General features: G+C 44.4%; 1 protein-coding gene across 1 annotated transcript in view; it reads right to left on the reverse strand.

Moving 5' to 3' along the window:
* Positions 1 to 21,078, reverse strand: part of ARHGAP35 (Rho GTPase activating protein 35) — a 123,123-nt gene that overhangs the window by 76,397 nt on the left and 25,648 nt on the right. The window contains exon 2 of the mRNA XM_019752602.2: positions 333 to 4,208. Coding sequence (XP_019608161.2) covers positions 333 to 4,016 — 3,684 coding nt within the window. The 5' untranslated portion in view covers positions 4,017 to 4,208. The remainder of the gene's footprint in view (positions 1 to 332; positions 4,209 to 21,078) is intronic.

A 21,078-nucleotide genomic window follows, 5' to 3' on the forward strand; every position in this document is an offset into this window, starting at 1 on the left:
GGCTTGACTACCTGGCAGGACACTGACCAGCTCAACACTACCTGCTCATTTTGGTAATGAATTATTGTTTTGGACAAAGACAAGTCAGGCTGTCAATCCAAGGTCCATACTACTTGAGAGCCACCAATAGCAGCTATCAGAGACACTACTTACTTTTTTACGCTAAGTCAAACAAAGAGTAAACACCACACACACACACACACACACACACACACACACACAGAGCGGTTTTTTACCAGAATAAGCTGTCCTTGAAAATCACTGTCATCAATCAACTCTTACTGAGACACTGCAAGCCCCTCCTATGCCTCCCTCCTGAACTGGTGTCTCACCTTAGTGTTCCTTCTTAGACTGCGAAGAATATTCCTCCTCCTCGGGTCTTCGTCTGTTTCATATGGAATGACAGCATTGTCCCCTTTGTAACCTTGGGAGGCCTGATCCTCCTCTTTCTTCCGGATGGGCCCCAGCTCATCATCGCTCCCCACGCTGAAGCTGGTTCGGTAACTGGCGAACCTCCCCAGCCGGCTGCATCTCGTCCTGTACAGCACGGGCTTGCTCACGATGGATACCTTGCGGCCTCGCTCTAGAGAGCTGGTGTCCATCTCACTGTCGGACCCATTCCCACTGCCGTTGGACTGGGCTTTGTTGATATTCCGAATGGTAATGATCTTGCCTTGGGTGCTGTCGTGCGGCACTGAGTATATGTTTTCTTCTTCATTCCTCGGCTTGACCACAGCATCCATGGGTTCGGCGTAATCAGAAGGATCGAACCCGTCCGGAGGTAGCCAGGTGCTAGAAGACACAGACTTCCTCTGTCCATCTCTATGGCCTTGGTCTAAGTAAGACAGATCCCCCTTTGTAATTTCAAAATGGACAGGAGGCTTTGGTTTGACTGGCGGAGGTACTTTGTTGTTCAGTTTACTCTCAAAATTGCTCATGATGAAAGACAGCCCATCATTACCCTCCAGTTCCATAGAGAGCTTAGAATGGTCTTTGGACAGAGAGGGCAGTGACGTGTCTTCTCGAAACAGGCTGTACGAAGGGGGCTCGATGTCCTCTTCCGAATCCTGCAGGTTTGAGTTGCAGAGCGGCGAGCCCGCCCGGGGGGAGTTAAACACCTCCTCGGTGGTGCTGCAGGCCTCGGCCACGTTATCGTACATGTGAGTGGCCTCGATGATGTTCTTTTTCTCCACCACATCTTTAAAAAACGGGTGGAAGATCTCAAGTTTATGCTGGGGTTGGCTACAGGGGATGCTTAGGAACCTGCCATCGATTTCTTGAGCGATCTCCTCCCCCTCGGTCAGCTGCTCCCGGCTGAGGTCGTTGTCTAGCACGTCTATGGCGCCGTCAGTGAGTGCGACCAGCTGAATGGGGATGATATCCTGCACTTCACACAGAAAGGCACGTAACATGGCCAAGGAGGCCTTACGTTTGGCTGAATAAAAAACAATGTACCCATGGACCAACCGGCTTTTTCTGATGCTAAACGAGGAATGGTATGAAAGAATAGATAGTTCAATGCGCTTCTTGTGTGGTCCGATTGGTAGTTCAAGTAAAACAGAGTTGTTGCTTCCACAATGGGAAGATTTACAGGCTGGCGACTGAAGGACAGGACAGAGTATGTCGTCTACACTAAAAGGATCTCCACACATCAGACACATGACAATTCGCAGGTCAACGTCAGCCAGATCTTTGATGCTGGCCGTAGAACTGACCAGGTTTAAGTTACGCTTAGAGTCCAGGAGTCCTTTCAAGACTTGACTGATTTGCTTTTCATTAATGTTGCGTCCATAACCGATGCCAGCAGAGGCAGGGTCCAGAAAGACACACTGAAGTTTGCTAGCAATCTGCTGGCCTTGCTGTATTAAGCTATGCAGAGTCTCTCCGCTGGTGTCTCCTCTCTTGTTAACTAAAATTAATGTCAGGGGGAGGTGGACTAAATGATTGTCTCTCCTGCCAAGTGTGGACTCTCGACTCTTCTCTATACTCTCCACCACGTAGCACAGAGATTCCTTTGAGTTGTAAAGGCAGAGACATCCATGGGGCTGAAATGTAGGCGTTTGGAAAGAGTTCACAGGAAGCCTGACATTCCCTTCTATTGGCCTCAGGGAAAGCTCGTACATTTTACCATCTATCACATACTTGTCATCATTTGTACAAAGAGCTCGGATCTCATTGGCCAACTCTCGGGCAAGGCCATCTTTGCCCAAGATAACCAAGTTGATTCTATCAATGTTGGGATCAGAGAGTGAATTTTTCTGATTCCGTTCAGACGGTCGGAAAAACCGAGAGCTAATCAAGTGTTCAATCTTAGCGTCCACACACGCCGGGCAGCTAGGGCACGTTTCCTTGGTCGGGTGGTACACAAAATGAATGTGCTTCAGAATGAGGGCATCGCGCTCCGCCTGGAGCTTCTGTAATGCTTTAAATCGCTGTTCTTCCCCCAGAACGTCCTGAATGACACCCATCTTCTCCTTGCTGGGCTTAGCATCCAGCTCCAGCTCATAAAACAATTCTGAATATTCCAAAAGCAGCTCCTGAAACTCTTCTTTTGCTCTGTCTATAATTTGCTTTTGGTGTTTGCCATAGATATCCATGTATACAGATTCTTCCAGCCACTGGTAGAAATCTTCATTCATGATGAAACTGCGGGCCTCTTCCCAAGGCTTCCCAGGAGTTATGAAAGGGGAGGTCTCCAGGTTTTCTTTAAACGCCCTTCTCATCTCAACTCTTTTCCTCTCGTTCCGCAGCTTCTCTAAGTGGGTCTCGTACAGCTGGTCTGCGGGGACAGTGTCCATGACGTCAAAGGGGATGCGCTCGTTGTCCATGTTGTCGACGTGGCTGGTGGCGTCCCACGGGGTCTCCTCAAGCACAACAAACCACTTCAAGAATTCTGGCTTGGTCTCCAACAGCTTTTTGGCTTTTATGCAACTTAGGTGGTCTATTTCCTCTAGATTGGGTATAAGAGCTTCAAAAGCTAATGGTAGGGCTGCCAGGTACAGCTTCCTTCTGCGCTCAATGTGCTCGTGCTTGAGGCGGTGGATGTGCTGGAGAAACAGCTTCTTGGCTTTCTGAGTCCCTTCCAGGTACACGTAGTCCTGGTACTCGGGGGAGGCCTGCATCTTCCGGCTGACACTCAGCCAGTTCTCGTTGTGGTTTTTCACAATGCGACTCACCAGCCACTCATACTTGTCTTTTGCTGTAGCTATCTGCTGACTCTGCTGCTTGAGAGCTTCAAAGTAAGGAATGATTTTCGTCTTTCCCCGACTTTTATCAATGAGCTGCACTAAGGTGCTGAAAGCCAAGTCCACATTTACGTTGGATCTCGCTGAGGTCTCCACAACTTGGAGGTTCTTTTTGCTTAAGGCAAAAGTATGCGCATCTCTAATGTACCGCTCCACACCCTCATCACACTTAGTCAGGACCACCACGATGGGCTTTTTTGTTTTCGCAAGCTGATTGTACAGATTGGAGACAAACTTGAGCTGGTCATCAAAGTTCCTATTCATGCCCCTGCTAACGTCAATACCAAGGAGAAAACCATCAATTAGCAGCTTTCCATCTGGCATTTGTTTCTGCTCAAAGTCCTGCTCCAGCCCCAGCTGGTCAGTGCAAAAGTACATGAGTTTTTCAGCTGATGCGAGCTTGGTTGCAGCAGCTCTCTTGATATAGGGCTGCAGGGCCGTGCTTCGATGAGGTTGAAAAGTCTGATCATCAATGAATTCAGTCTGCTCCACGATGTGCATCTTACATTCCACGCAATCCTCCAGGGATCGGCTAACTTCTCCCCAGTAGAGAAAGTGGTCATTATTGACCACTCGCCCACCGAAGTCACTGGTGCTGAGGACAGAGGTATGGTCCAAGTGAAACTCATCCGCGCTCGGGCGCACGAAGCGGTTGCACAGACAAGACTTCCCAATGCCGCACTGGCCCTTCTCCTTCTCCGTCCCAGACAATCCCACCACACTGATGTTGTAGGTGGGAATGCGGACATCTTGCTTTCTTGCCATCATCATCGTCGACACATCCTGCCACAATCAGCCACTTCCGAGATCAGATTAGTGTTTTCCAGTGGACCCAAGGGTTGCCCAACATTATCAGTGGGGGCTGGCTGCCCATGCAGCCAAAGTGTCAGGTCCCACAGAGCTTGTATACCAGTTTAAGGTCAGTTTTCACCACTTCTATCGCCAAATTTCCAACATTTCTTCCTAGATGGGGAGGGGAAAAAAACACACCATCAGCATCATCATTTTGGAACTCGATTTTAATCACTGAACTATATAGCAAAAATCGATTTTCTTATGCAATGAGTACTTAAACAGCGAATGGGCCAGGCCTAATGCTGGGTGACAATGTAAGAGTGAGTAAGGCTGATACTTTTATGTGCCCTCAGAGAGGCGCAATATCTAATGGAGGAAGACACATAAGTAGGCAGTGCGCTAAGTGCTAAAACACGGGTTTGAGGGCTCCTTGGGAAAATGGCTGATTCCAGGGCTAGGGAGGGTTGGCACAAGATGAGCCTAGAACATCTTGTACAAGAAAGGAAGTGCTCAAAACAATGATAGGGTATCTCACAAGGATACTGAGCCAGTTCAAAGGGGCTCCCACAGGTCAAATCTGGAATAATCTGACAGCCAAAATAATTAACTACAGTGATAAGTTATAACCCATTGCACAAAATAAAAACTTGAATTCACACCACTGGATCAGACAAAAACATCACTTGACACTAAATCTAGAAGGGAAACTTTGATAAGGAGCAGGGTATTTGTACAGAATTGAGGTGTCCTCCGATAGACTCCTTATGATTAGTTGCAAAGGGAAAAAAATCAACCCACTAATTATACAGTGGAGAAATTGGGCAACACTTTGGGTAACGAAATTATCATCACCGAAGAGGGCTAGAAGGACATCATGCCCCCCCCCCCCCCCCCCGTGATCCCCGGGAGGACACACCACTATGCAGTTTGATGGCCTTGAATGCACTGCAGCATCCTAAACACAAGGAAACATCAGACAAACACAAAATGAGCAAGATTCTATTAAAAAGGGATGGGGGCACACTATACTTTTCAAAAGCTATCAATGTCATAATTAACAAAGAATGGTTATGTAAATATTACAAATTAAGGGAGGCTAAAGAGACATCATAACTAAATGCAATTATCTGACCCTAGACTGAATTCTGCACCACAGGAGGGGGTCAAGGGGGGAAGGCTATACAGCACATTATTAGATCAATTAACAACCCTGGACTATGAACAGAATATTCGATAAAAGTAGTTTATTAATGTAAATCTATGAAGTTGATAACTCTCATGTGAGAGAATAGCCCCATTCTTAGGAAATACACTCAAAAGTGTTTGGGTGGTGGGGGAAAGGCCATAATGTATGTGACTGGTCCAGAAAACAAAATTAGGGGTGCGTGTGTGTGTGTGTGTGTGTGTGTGTGTGTGTGTGTGTAGAGAGAGAGAGAGAGAGAGAGAAAGCGCAAGAGAAAGAAGGCAAATGAGGAAAAATAACAACAGGTGAATCTGGGCAAAGAGTGTAAGATATTCTTTTGTGCTACTTTAAGTTTTGTAACTGTCTGTAATTATTTCCAAATAAAAATGTGATAGAGTGTGATCCGGACTTGTTTCGCTGACCAGAACACGGGCTCTGTGAGGAGCAGACCCACTCCTGTCTCATTCTTTTCTGCATCCTCAGCCTATGACAAAGTGCTTGACACAAATATTTACTGAAAAGGTGAATAAATAAATGACAGTTAAAGCACATTAAAGAGTCCTCAAAGCCAGCCTTTTGGATTTAGGGAAGCCTTTCTGAAGGAAGTTCCAGCTCCACTGAGACCTAAAGGAGAGGGAATGAAATAGGCAGACTCCTCTCCCCCCAGAAAAAAGCACTGTCCATGGGGGAACCAGCTGAAACAAAGTGTGTGGGGAGGAGATGGGTGAGACAGACACTTAGCAAGTAAGCAGGGGCCAGATTAAGCCACTTCCAAAGAGTTTGGATTCTTTCCCAAAGGTTATGGGGAACCACAGACTGTGGCTGAAAAGTAGCACTTTACGGGACCTGAAGTTTGAATAGTTGAAGTAATGAAATGTTACGATGTCTTACAAAGTCTTTCGCAACTTTCCAGCCGAAATAAGTAAAATGTGTAGTCTGGCTGCCTCTACAGAAATGGTGCTCTGGCTATTAGTGTTTACACTGCACCATCGTCTACTTACAAGTGCAAATATGACTGTGCAACTGCTGAACCTGCAGCCAAATGAAGAGTCTCCTGAGCTACTCCCACAGCGGAGATTTGAAACAGCCATTTTCTTCTGACTCTCATTTGTCCCTGGTAGGAAGCCAGCATTTCCACAATCTTAATGTTTTTGTGGCCTGTCTCATCAGAAACGCCACAGGAAGTCAGACCACCACACATTATTCTGATGATACAAGGGGGCACTGAGCAGGCGGGCACAGTTGTCCGCTATGATAACTTCACATACCTTTCCCAAACACCCATATCTTCCTTTGATAACCCAGAAAGCCAAACCCTCTATGGAAATAAAACGTGGCTAGATGTGGTATGTAAAAATTGTGTGACCATTTTCAAAAGAGAAACCTCGGTGACTGTGAACAGTTGCCTCCAGATAACCTAGTGGCATACTCCTAAAGAAGCCAAGTTCCAGGCTCCAGTCCATGGGAAAGAGACAAAACAAACCTCCCCCACCCCCACTTCCCTAGGGAATTGCTTACCTAAGTAAAATTGTAAAATGCTTATGAATATCTAAAGCATGTTTACACACATTCTCTGAAATACCTGGAAAAAAACCCAACAACTACAAAATCTAAGTGCGTTTGCACATTACTTTGCAGTGCACATATTCCGTTTTCTTTGGACCCATGAGGAGACCGGGGTTTAACAGAGCCTCAGGTAGGAATGTAGATGAAGCTTTCAGAAGTGCAGGGTGCTGCTCCAGTAACAGAGCCAGCCCTTCTCTATCAATTCCTCACCCCAGGGTCTGGCAGGACTCAAGGCCACCCACTTGACCAATTTTGAAATATAACTTGGTGACACGAGTCCTACTTCAAGAGGCTGATGCATGCAGCTGGCAAATCATCCCACTTATTCTCTATAAAGTGGGACAAATAATCTCTCTCTTCACAGAAATCTCAGGAAAACATAACCTAACCTGCTCTTAAACTTCAAGAAATAAAGATATTGGCTCAATTTTGAACTAAACTAAAATGCATTTATTATCCATTCAATACCTTGTTTAGTTACAATTTCAACGGCATGATATTCTATTTAGTCCTTCAAGTCAAAGTCAGTTATCTGAAGAATGCTCAGGAAAAGAAAGCAACTCTCAAGAACGTAGCAACTGATAGTTTAAACCTAGAATGTTGCTAACTGACTAAACTAAAAAAGTTACTGGGAAAAAAACTTAGCTGGCATGGGAGTGGTTAATTTTTGGACACCGGGTAACTTTCCACTTGTTAGAAACCTAATAGGTTTCCTGGTATAAGTATGTTCTCCTTACATGTCTGTCTTTGATGTCTGGATAATGCAGTTTTACTAGTTCCTCAATTGGACTGAATTACATGGTAAACAAAGACTGTTATAAATCTAAAAACGTCTCAAACACTTGGTTTAAAGGAAATAACCTTAAGTGCTTGGTCACAAACACGTTCAATTTTTCTAAGAGGTGGGTGAAAAAAATTAGCTGAGTCACTAAATTTAACGATCTGAGAGACCACAAAGAAAGAGAAAGTAGAAAACGGGGCATGTCCAAGACTTTGCAATGTCTTTAGTTTAAATCTGATGGGAACTGGTGTTCTCAGTGGCCAACTAAGCTATTCAAACAGTAAAATCTGAATGTCCATTCTAATAATTTGACAGTACTAATCCCTTTAAAACTGAAGAGTTATTGGGGGGTGGGGGGGAGAAGTAGTCTTTAAAACAGTAACTTTTTATCTTTGAGCTTTAGAGCTACTTGTGTTAGAAAAATGAAAACACAGAACCTAACAGGTAGTTTTATGCTAAGTCAACTACTTCAGAAAGGAAAATATTTCAGGAGTATTTTCAATCTTTGTCACAAATATATGTCACAGAGTCATAATGCAAACATCTGAGAGCTTTTTTAGAACCTGTCACCAGGCTCCCAGAGTTGTTTATTTGACGTGTTTAACCAAGACACTGGCTCCCCAGAGTGTCTCCATTGGAAGGCAGGAGGAGGGTGTTTTCTTTTTTAACACCTCTACAAAACACCCAGGCAAGAAGTGGTAACATTCCCAAGATAGTACACATTTCACAGGACACAAAAATGCCACTGGGATCCAGCATTACTATGACTGCTAAAGTTCACACTGTCAACAACTCTCAGCGTGTTTCCCCCTCCCATCCCACAAGCTTATGCACCCCCCCACCCCTCAAAAGGAAGTGTTTCTGCGCTCAGTGACCTGGACTGCCCCGTCACACAATGGTGGTGGATAAAGGTCCCCACCATTACCCATAACCAAAACTATCATGTCTTCCTACGAAAACAGTCAACAAATCCTGAAAATGCATTTAGTTCCAAACAACCATAGATAGAACACTACCAAACTAACAATACTGTAATACTATATAATAATTATATGATGTACTAATACAATAAGGAAATAATTTCATAGAGAACTGCTAGCAAAGAAAGTAAAATACTTGTTACCATAATTTTTCTTAATCCCAATAGGGGAAAGGAACGGAAACTTGCACTGTAACGAACAGAAAGCAAAGAGTGTTTTCTAAACCTCCTTAATAGTCATACTTCTCAACACCTTAAATTTCTGAATGGGTTTTTAAAGCTATGAATTATCATCAAAATGTTTGCACTAAGTAGATACCTGATAAGACTAAGAGCTCCAGGAGAGCGGAAGAGCAAAAGGAAGGGATCTAACGAGGAAACATTTTCCCAGTAAGAGAGGCTCGTAAAGGATAATTTTCCAGAGGAATTTATTTGCCAAGTGAGCAAGGAAGGATGGGATATGAAAGCTCCAGTAAGAACACTACTCTGGTCTACTGAACCACCGAATTGAAACAAAATATTCTCTAAAAATCCAATGTTTCCATTTTCATATCAATAAACATTAAAGTAAACTTTCTTAAGGTTTTTGTTTGTTTTTCCTCTTAAAATTTTAGACACATTAGAGAAAAGTTGGAAGGAGTCCAAAGTCCTTATTCACCTAACTCATTCACCTATGAAATCCAGCTGAATTTACAGAACCTTAGTTAATGATGAGCACAAACGACGTGCCAAGGCATTTAGCTGTAAAGAGCAATTATAATCTTTATGAACCCCACTGCTATAGAGGGAGTCTCCATTTGCTCGGTGTGATTTCTGTCAGAATGGGAAACAATGCCCTTATCCTGCTCCTCTCTTTCCCACATGAGAAGTGTCTTGTGAAATGACTCCATCAAATTCAACAAGCACAACATAGCCTCTACTACTGAATGGGTCCAATGGCCCCAGTTACAGAGCAGCTAAATTCTTCCTTCATAATATTTCAGAGGGGTTCATTAGGCATTTTTGTATTACTCTAGTCTCTAATCTTTAGAATTGAGAACTGAGCTGTCCATCAACCAAATCAAATACAGATTTATAAAGAAGATGTGATGAAACAAAGAATGGGGCACTGTCCTTGGTGATGAGAATCTTATAATTTCCTGAGATACAATATTTTTACTTAAAAAATAACTAGGGGCTGGCCCGGTGGCTCAGGTGGTTGGAGCACCGTGCTGCTAACCCCGAGGTTGCCAGTTCGATTCCCACATGGGCCAGTGGGCTGCACCCTCTACAACTAAGACTGTGAACAACGGCTCTTCCAGGAGCTGGGCTGCTGTGTGCTGCCAAGAGTGGCTGGCAGCCATCATGAGTGGCCGGCAGCCATGCCGTGAGCTGCCGTGAGCAGCCGACCAAGGACTAGCGACCGACTGCCTCAGCCAGGGGGAGCGCAAGGCTCATAACACCAGCATGGGCCAGGAAGCTGTGTCCTACACAACTAGACTGAGAAATAACGGCTTGAACCGGAGTGGGGGGGGCAGGCGGAAGAAGAGGGGGGAGAAAATAACTAAACCACAAGACAATAAGTGGCATAGCTCATTTCCTGGGATCCAGACAAAGGAAGAGGAGACTATTAAGCTCTGGGGAGGTATCAAAAAAGCAGTAAAATTTGAACTGGTATATAAAAGACTGGCAGGGCTTAGAGAGATGGCCCAAGCATTCTAAAGACATGAAAGGGCATGAATCATGGTGACGAAAATGGAAACACTAGACATGTTTTGGGGCAGACTGGAGCAGAATTTTCATGCACGGGAGGAAAAGACAAGAAGGGTAGCTGGGGCTCAAACTAGGAACAGATTGCATTTTTACCTGTGAGAATCTACTATGAACATAATCTTTTATCCCACCAATGTTATTTATCGTGTGTGCTAACAATGCTACCTCAACTCCTCACCTAACAAATCAACATAGTCTAAGGAAGAGATCATCTTACATAAAAGAAAGCTCCATTTGCATATGGCAACGACATTTCTACCTCAGTCCAATGCAAATTAAAATAATAACATGGGGAAGGGGGCAGAAAGCCATGAATTTACAAAGGAAGAAAAGAGCAAATTATATTTGCCCAGAATAGTCCTGGAGGTTGATTCCACCAGCACAGGCTTCACACACCTACAATTTAATGTAGGAGGGAGGATTTCCTCATAGCCACGGAATCTCACTCTATCCTCAAGCGCTCTATCAAGGTACAGGAAATCTCTGAAATGGGTCATCTGGTTCTTTGGAAAGACTGATTTAAGTGTTGAATGATCTGGTCTTGAAATGTGGAATCTCTCAACATCTGGGCTCTTCTTGGACACTGGGTGTGTGTATGTCTTGGGCTCTCACTATACTCTGCGAACTCAATAGGCAGCACTCTCCAGAGAACCCAACGAGGAAAACACAAGGGGTCCAAGGCAATTTTCAAGGACTGATAAGTCAGATGTCTGTTTTGAAAATAATCTGGCCTACAGTTAGTGTTTTTTTTAGTTTTTTTTTTTTTTTTTTTTTTAAGATTTTATTGGGGAAGGGGAACAGGACTTTACTGGGGAACAGTGTGTACTTCCAGGCCTTTTTTCCAAGTCAAGTTGTTGTCCTTTCACAGTCTTAGTTTATGGAGGGCGCAGCTCAGCTCCAGGTCCAGTTGCCTTTGCTAGTTGCAGGGGGTGCAGCCCACCATCCCTTGCAGGAGTCGAACCGGCAACCTTGTGGTTAAGAGCCCACTGGCTCATGTGGGAATCGAACCGGCAGCCTTCAGAGTTAGGAGCATGGAGCTCCAACCGCCTGAGCCACCGGGCCGGCTCTACAGTTAGTTTTATAAAAAGCAGTTAGGAAAGAGTCTCTGACATGCCATTTGTAATTTTTGCAAATGTCTTTTCCTGCTCCTTTTGATTGATTTACACACACACACACACACACACACACACACACACACCACCCCGCCCCCAGCCCTAGTAAAAGTGCCTCTGAATTCCAGGGTAGAAAAACAGGACTCTGTTGCAGTCTTACTACCCCAACTGGCCCACACAAAATAAAGCAAGCAGCCCACTTTTCTCCCTGACACAGTTCTCATGCGCTGAGGTATGCACAACTCTACAAGCCCGTCCCAAAGAAACAAAATTTCTAAGCCAAGTTATTTACAGGATGAAATCAAATTCCCCTGATGAATGAAGGAGGCTGCTTTCAGCAAAAGCACTTCCTTAAACTTTATCCTCAGCAGCTTTATACCAGGTAGCTCTGGAGTTCTAATCAAGCTATCTGATCAAAGTGACTAGAAACAAAGACAAAACCAAAGGCTGAGAAATCTTTCTCACTGATGCAGCACATGGTTAGCTATATTAAGAAAAACAACAACAAAACAGGATTTCTGATAAGCTGTGAAAATATTCCCCAGCAAAGGAAATGCAAAATCAAGACCAATTTGAAATTAAAGGCACTCCAACAAGCCTGCTGTCTACCATAATAAATACACTGAGCTGAGATGCTTACCAAACCAAGACACAAAAATACAGCCAAGTCTTACCTCTGAATTTCCTGGTATTCAGACCAACTGTACATTGATTTTGAAGTAGTAAAGAAAACCTATAAATTATTTCAGCAATTATTTCTGAGCACTTATGATCTATTCAATTTTTTTAAAAAAACTCAGCAGAAAAAAGTTCTTTTTGAAAGCATGTTCTCCATAAAAATTTCTCTGAATATGCAAGAAGAGTGGAAGCACCGTCCAGCCAAATGTGCCTTGCAAACAGAGGGCAGTGCTAAAGAAACAGGCATTTCTGTCGATTGGGAAAAATAGGTCAGCTTATTTTCAAGTCCAACAGTAAGTCTTACTATTCCATTCCCCTGATGGCATTCTAAGATGACAGGAGGATTTCAGCCCATTGTTTCTAATTATTCCTCACTACTCATTTGCATTATTCTATAAATTGCCAGTCCTAAAACAGGCTACTGCAAGTAATAAAAGTTATGCCGTATGCATATATTTTAAGAAGAATGGTTGGTTTTCTTTTACTTAATGCACCTGTAATGAAGATAAGAATAATGGTCCCACAGAAACAGAACAAACGGAACCAACTTCCAAGCCAGCAAATCCTAGCAGGCGACAGTGTGGACCCACAGATTAAAGAACTAATTTAGGACTCAAACTAGCAAAATCAATACATTCCTCCTTCCCATCTTCCGGCTTCCACATTTACTTACACACTTGCCTTGTTTCAAATGAAGTTAAAAACAGAGGTCTCAGAGAGATGAAAATGAACAGTTACAAGACAGAACACGGAAAGGGGCTTGGAATCAGCACAAAATTGTGCCCTGGGCTCAATTAATCATATGTGAAAATCTGCTAAATTGAGGTGTTCGTCCCTATCTTCTCCTAGAGGAGATGAATATATGAGTTACTATGTTTAAACCAAACTGGATTTTCTGAATGAAAAGATGTTACATGTGGACACTGTTAATACAAAGTCATTATGAAAAATATTTCTTAATAAAATATTTATCACCTCAGTATTTAAAAAGCATAGTTCAGGTTCCTACAGTGAAACTAGGAAAGGAGATACAATAGAAAAAGAACACGAGTGGGGCTTCCTTTCTGTTTCTGGGGTTAGTTACACGGGCATTCACTTTGTAGGTGTTCATACTGTACATCTTTATACACTTTTCCCTACAGTTTTATAAAAGGATACAGTTCAGAAAAATGAAACACCGTTTACATGGCTAGCAAGTAGAGCTGGCCCTTTCCAACCGCTAGAGCCCACCCACAGCAATCCACTTTGCCCCTGTCTACAGTAGGCCTCTGCCTGGGGGTCTCGTCAAACAGGTGACTCTAATCCTCTCTGGGGCAAGTGAGAAGAAACACTGAGAAGCGGTGCGTGGAGGGCCCTGTATGTAACTGGCAGTTCTTCAGGGCTCTGGAGAAGGCTGAACAGGTGGCACATCAGACCTTCCGGCTTTAAAATAGAGCAACTCAATTGGATCTGTTTTATATGTTGGGATTCCACACAAAAAGACTTCTTTTTTAAAAAAGATCTATAGTTTTAAAAAGCTCAAAAACTTCATGGTTCGAAAAGCCATTTACCGATCAGACATTTGGTGGCCTGATTCCTAAGATTTTTGCCAAGAGACAAAAGTCAACAACAGTCATCCAGTCTGTCCCACAAACCCTTTCTTCTCCTTGCATTTAGGAAACTTACCCAGATCAATGACTACTGAGACAGAAAGGAAACAACGCAGCCAGTGAGAGATGGAGCCCTGCTAGAACCCAGCTCTCCTGACACCACCCCAGACCTTCGCCCCCCGGGCCCGTTTTCCCACTCCACCATGCTGTCCTGGCCAGAGAACTGGAACAGAGAGCACGGGAAAGGTCAGGGGCCAGGTTGGGGGCAAATCTTTGGAGGGCCCTGTCACCGAGGAGAGTCTGGACTTCACCGTCTGAGGAAGCCCCAGGATTCTGAGCAGCAATTGCATGGTCGGGTCTGGGTGGAAAGGGGGATTTCTGAAAGCAACCCGCACACTCTCACCCCCCCTTCATGTCCAGTTGGTCCTCACCCCACTAGGTACGTGTTTCCCATGTAAAGGCCACTTCAAACCCGGGCATAATGAGCACCGTGAAAAACAACTGCTTGCGATGGAAACACTGACCCAGTGGTGGTGTAAGAGGCCCCTGTGAAAAGCCTTGTCAGGGCCCGGTCTTTGTAATTTAGCAGTGGTTCACAGGAAGTGCCTGAGAGCCAGATTCTTTCTGCCTGTGCTCAAGGCCATAATTTCCTTCCCATTCTTAAACCGATGACCCTGTGTCTCACTGTCCAGGGAGTCTGCCAAGGGGAAAGGGCAGATAAATAAGAAGCAAAATCTGAGGAAAACTGGCTGATTAAAAAGAATTCTTAAGATTCTTCTTGGGATTAACAACTGAGAGAAGTTCTAGATAAACTGATCTGCTGCCAGTTCATCTAGATAACAGATGCGAAGCTGAAGAGGAGAAGGGAAGTAAGTCACAGAAGCTGCTGTCAGAACTGTGCTCTCCCCAAAGCCTCTCTCCCACCCCACCCCCATCCCAGGGCTGCTGTACACACCACTCTGCCATCGGTAAGCAGGCAGAGATAAGATTAATCAAGACCCTAGAATCAAAATGACTGCGAAGGGGACAAAAGGGAGTGACATCCAGCCAGTACCATTTATTACAGCGACAACCGCCACCCCTCCCCGTATGTGTACTTTCCTGAGCTTGTGCTGTGTGTTCCACCCGTCTATTACTCACTACTTCAAGATAAATTTCAAACTATACAAGCAACATGTCCTGTTGAGGAGTCCAAAAATAACTAAGAAAACACCTGCGATCCCATAAGGAATTTATAACAAATGGCATTTTCTATAAAATGCTAGCTAGCGTCATGATTTTCCCTTAGCTAACAAAACAGTCATTAGTTCCTCCTTATCAACTACCATTCCTTGAAAGTCCTTGGCCAGCAATTTTTAGGAAGATCAATGAGTCACCTCTTATCACCACTTCAGTCCCTCAGACTTAGAAGGCAAACAGGTCCAGCCTATTCTTCCATGACAGCTGTCCTATCTACTAGAGGAAATCACCTTGACCTCGTGTATTTGGCTGCTGTTCAGAAAACCAGGTCTCCGCGTTCAAACTATCAAAAATAAACTCACGTGGGGAAGAACATACCTTTCTCAGTTACCTATATACAGAATGGCAGCACTGCTCCATCCCAACATAAACCCCCAGAGCGCTGCCCTCGGGGACCTCACCTCCCACTCCCCAGGTTACACATGGCCCTGGGACCATATCACAGCCATGGTCCTTCAAAGCTACTTTCCTTCAAAAAGTCTTAAAATCAATGTACAAGAAATAGCTCCTGCTGATTTGTAGCTCACACTAGAAAGAACGTAATAGAAAAGTGTACCACCATTATAAAACCTCGTCATCAGACCGACTTTCACTACCCACAGCATCGACTACGTTAAAATCTTAAGTGACAACTTTTCTAACATGGCTAACGTGACTACTACAGTCTGCAGAAAAAAAGGGAATTTGGTGATGAACAGGTGACTCAACCGGCTCCTCCACTTCTGCACACACCTTCCCAGCTCCTCAGACCACTCGCCTGCTCCTGCACACATCTGCTAGGTCTCCTCTCTGCTCAGAAAACCCACTGTGGAAGCCTATCAGGGGCTTGATTTTGCGGTCACTAACAGGACGATCCCTCCGGCTAACCTCCCCTCAGCAGCACAGGTGTCAGCACGGGGATTATGTGACTTGTTTGTACCAAAAGGCCTATCACACACAGCAGCACCCCAGTCTTCTTTATTAAGGACATCCTGGGTTACACTCGGACGAAGAGATGACACACTTTCCCGAGCCCCTCCTGCCCAGTGAAGAATCGTACACAACAGAGTAAGGAGGGGTTTCTTTCGCTGTTGTTTTTTCTTTTGGGGGCAGAGGATTGTAGTAATTTGTCAGTCCTTGAATTTATATACTCCTCCACCGTCTTATTTAAAATATAAGAGTGGGCCATTTCAAAGATGGTGATTAAAAATCTATGTATCATGGCTGATCAAGTCTTATCATTACATGAGTTCAAACAGCTTAGGCTACTGAACTCCATTTTCCATATTGACTGGTTAACAGAAAGCACAGCTCAACCACTGACTCACGCGAGCTAAAAGCCTAGTCAGGAGCAATCAAAAGGCAACTGAGCTTGAAAGCTGTGTGTCCACATTCCACACTGTCAAGGCTGCAGTGAGCAGATGGCATGGACGGAGCCAGAATGTGTTTGATACAGCCTTCTCACACCCCTTCTCCATTCCCCCAACAAAACCCATATTTCTACAGGCGCAAACCTCACTCTATAATCTAATACAGTAAGGCCAGTGTTGTCTGGAGTCACAAAGTTTTATATGTACTTGCTTCTAATTAAAGACCATTCGATTTTAAGAACTTAATAAAAAGGCCATAAACCTGTATCATTCCACAAGAATGCCAAGAATGCTAAGTACCCAACTAATATTCTTCCAAAGTGACCTTTGTTAAGGGCTGCCTCTACTACTTTGCCAACGAACATGTCAGGAGGCGGAAACATTCCTACCTATCGCAGCCTACTCAACTCCATTTTAAAAAGCAAAGGCCGGTGAAAGGCCTTCTGAAGGAACCAAAGCAAGTCAAATTCCGACAGCGAAAAGTACTAGTATAAACAATCTCAAAAGTGGCAAAATCAAAGTTTAAAAAGCCACTTACAGTGCCAGCAAATGATTCAGGAGAAGTCTGAGAAAGGTAATATTAACATTTTAGTGGTAGAACACCTGGCATACAGCCAGGAGGCCTGGACTTTCTCCCTTTCTCCCTAACTGGGCCATTAAACCTTGCAGAAGGCAGGAAGCCACTCACAGGTACAAACTAGTTAAATGGTATCTCACAGCCAAGCTACCTTGACAGCTTTCATTCGTCAGCAGGCTCACTGGACAGTGATGTTCTTCAAGGAGACAGGTAGGTCTCTTGGGGCTAATGATAACCTAAGCGCAAGCAATTATAACCAGACTGATAACAATCAATTCCTGCCCTTGGACTGGACAAAAATTCCGCCGCTGAGAAGAGAGCACATCTGCCGCCCGGGGAAGCTAGGTCGCTTGGATCCCCGCAGCCTCCCAGGTCGCTTCCCACGTCCACTCTTGCTCTCTGCAATCCATACTCTGTAGAGCAGCAAATTATCTTTTTAAAGTTCGGATCTGATCTTGTCAATCCCCTGCTTACAACCTGAGCGCTTCCCCTCTGCCCTTCTACTAAAACCCCAAATTTTTATCCATCCCTGTGAAATCTCATATCCACCGTTCTACTTTTTCTCACTAGACTCTGGCCACTGTGACCTTCCTTCAGTTCCCTGCATGTCCCTACTCATTTATTCTCATTCAATAAAACATTACTGAGTTTTTGTAAATTACTATTGTGCCAGGCACTACACAAGACACTGCGGATGCAGCGATGAACAAAAGACAAAGATCCTCTCCCTCAGAGCGAGAGCTCCCATTCTAGTGAGGGGAAACACTTACGAAACAAAACAGAGGTGAGGGAGTCCATAATGTGGGAGTCTGGGAAGAGAGAGGTCCAGGCAGAGCAACTGCAATGGCTCTAGCACTGAATGGTTATTTTTCCTTTGATGTGTTTCTTGTTAAATTGTTAATTCTACCCAACCTCAGCACCTTGCTCAATAATTACCTGCTAAATGGGATATGTAAATTCATGTCTAAAGAAAAGGCCAAAAAGGTGTCCCCGAGTAATAAGAGTGTTATCTCAAGTCATCAAGGACCCTGCAGAGGTTACACAGGTTTCAGATTTACTAATACAGTTTATGATCAAAGTGGACTTAGTGCCAGTTCCAGAGCGACCCTGCCAATACCACAATGAGTCTTAGGCACCAAGGCATCATCCCGGAGAGGTAAAAGCAAGGAAAGTAGAGAATGGAGACCTTCATAGATCGTAAAGTAACCAACACATTCAACTGATGTAGAAAAACGGACCTTTTCCAATGGCTCGCCCCACCCCACTGACAGCTATACCAGTTAAAAGCTCGCCTGGATGGACTGTTCCCCTCCAACTCCACTACCTCGGTCTCAGTTGTGGCCTTTTCATTCCAAAGTTTGGAATATCATGAGTTTCCTCACAGATCTCTCCCAGGCCAAATCACAGTGTACCATGCTCTGTGTTAATTTTTACAGTTTTTGTTATAACACTTCCACCCCAACTTGACTCGAACCTACCTTTCCAACCTTATTTTCAACTATCCTTCAACAAGAACTCCATACTCCAGATAAACTGTTTCCAGAACACGCCTTGTGCATTCCTGCTTCCATACCTCCACACAGGCTCTACCGCTTATCTGGAAGGCCATTCTACTTCTCCACCTATTTGAATATCATCAGTTTAAAATAATGCTTTATCTGCTCATCTCCACTATGACAAATTCATCATTCCCAAGCAAAGACTGCATTCCTTTGGCCACACTTGAACTTCTATACTCCTTTCTGTATCACCAGAACTGAAAGCCTGCAAACTACATTTCCCAGAATCCTTTGCCAGCTGGCTTCCAGTTAGGTCCTGCCAAAGGCTGGAGACTGGATGGCAGGATGAAGGACACACTTTTTGCCCCCTTCTGGTCTGTCTGCAGCAGCAGCGAGCATCTGGGGAGGACAGCAGGCCATAGCACCCACCAGCGGAGCGCTGGCTTCTGGTTTCTGGTCAACTGCAGCAGCAAGCCGGCAGCTGGCTGCGAGTGCAGACTCCTGGACTCCAGCCCAGAGGCAGCTTCCTTATCTTTGGGTAACAACCCCCTTCTCCCCCTTGCTCCTCCACACACACCCTCCTTTCCTCTTTTTGCTCCTCCAGCCCTTCCACACCTCTGTAACAAATCCCTTGCTTGACGTATCTAGGGTGGGGTCTACTTTCCTGATTGGAAAATAACTGATACCACAGCAGATGATGAGGAAATACAAATAGCAGCATCGACTAAGATGGAGAATGAAGACTACCAATTTTTTTAAAATGTCCCATAAAACAAAAACCTAGAAAATATCACCCTAGGTATAGTCTCACGTAATTTTGAGCCCTAAGAACTACGAAGCTAGCCTAGCCGCATATTTAGCTGCACATTTATAGTATAGTTTAGCTGTACATTTTTAAAAAAAGGAAGTCAGTACCGTGTCTCGCTTTGACTGTGTTCCGACGGCACAGGGAGAACCCCTGTGTGCCTCCTTCCCTGTTCCCCCAGAACACCTCACACAGCAGGTGCGCCTTAGCTGCCTGGTGTCGACTGAGGACTGTTAGAACGCCCTGGAATTCAGAGAGGTTGGGGGTGAAGGCCAAGCAAACAGTCACTCTAGTTCTAAAAAGCAACCTGAAAACAGATCTCATCCAAAGCACTCACCAAAGAATTCCAAAAGCTCCTTCAGTCCTGAAAGGCAGCCACTGAGGAGGGGAGGTGGAGGAGTTCAGTTGGCACACAGGGCAGGGATTTTTGCCCCCTCCTTGCCGAAGCCACCACTGAACCCGAGAAGGCTATCAATGCACTTCTGATGAGGGCCTCTAGTTTTCAGTTAAAGATCTAGTCTGCGAATCCCGGTACAAAAAACTGTCCAGAACAGTTTACCTTTTTCAGAGGATGAAGAACTGAGTCCATCTAGAGCAGATGCAAACCTCTGGCCCCTAAAAGGCTGTGTTTCCAACCTGCTCAGAGGTCACTTCGACATCTGTAAGTTTTATCTTAAATTCATTTTCTGGTATTATATTAAACCAAGATACAAGTAAGAAGAGTTTGGAGGGTATACATTTTTTAAAAGGCTAAATAAAAACTGCTAATTCCAGAGGTTAACAACTATTAAAACCACATCTATAGCCCTTCATCACATCATCTGCTGACCCAGTTTTCCATTAAACAAAAAATGGCTCATGAAATGGAAACCTTAGAGAAGATGTAAAGCCCAGCGAGAGTACAAAGAAGCTCGCCTCTTGCTGATTTCCAGGCTGACCGACAAAACTGGGCCATCAGCTGTTGTCATTTTCACATTTCGTTTGCCAACATGCCTAACAGATAAACGCCTGACTTTTTTAACTGGCCCAGTATGACTTCTAATAACCTTACGATAGGAAACCATGACCTTTAACACAATGTAAGCATTTTCCAAGTATTAGGCACAATAAAGTCCTTTCAGAGACTGGCAAGTGAAAAGTTCAGGTGAAATAGGATTTTTACTGAATGTTTCATAGATAATCAACTCTTAACAAATTGGAATATACAAAAATCTAGCAATTACCATAGACAATCACATCTTCCTCTGATAATTAAGCTAGTCCTACACAATAAGGGGCTGCAGATTCATCAGTTATTTAACATTTACTGAGGGCCCTCTTGGGGCCAAGAGAGAAACAAAAGGACAGTCAAAGCAGGAGTCCCAAGCCAATGTGAAGTCTTCTCATTACACAGTAAGTGGGACAAGTGAAGGAACAGAAGATGCCCTAGAATGGGCTTGAAACACACACACACACACACACACACACACACACGTTGTTTTCCCGTTCAGTCATCTCTCTTTTACAGAATAATAGCAAACATTCACGAGCCATGCAGAGTACCAAATAAATAAACAATATGCATATGTGATTTCATTTTTCACAAGACCCGAAGAAGGCAGGTACTATCAAAATCCCCATGTTACAGATGAGAAAGGCTCAGAGAGGTCAAGTGCCTCATTCTAGAGCAGCCCGCTTTGCGCGCCCTCGCTGCCTGCCTCTGAAGCCTGTGCACCTGGCTTAACCCCAACACTGCCCTGCTGCAGAGACAATGGACAAAACCAGCTGTGCAGACTGAGCATTCTGGAGCCCACAGAAGCTACTACTGCTGTGATCCACTTGCTCTGCTGGCAGAGCTCTCCACTGGGGAGTACAGCCTCTTATCTGCCTAGAGGCAAACCTTTAATAACACTCCCCAGAATACTGTGTGTGCGTGCCTTATGTTGCTTG

This window comes from Rhinolophus sinicus, linkage group LG11 (genome assembly GCF_036562045.2).
Source record: "Rhinolophus sinicus isolate RSC01 linkage group LG11, ASM3656204v1, whole genome shotgun sequence".
Classification (NCBI taxonomy): domain Eukaryota; kingdom Metazoa; phylum Chordata; class Mammalia; order Chiroptera; family Rhinolophidae; genus Rhinolophus; species Rhinolophus sinicus.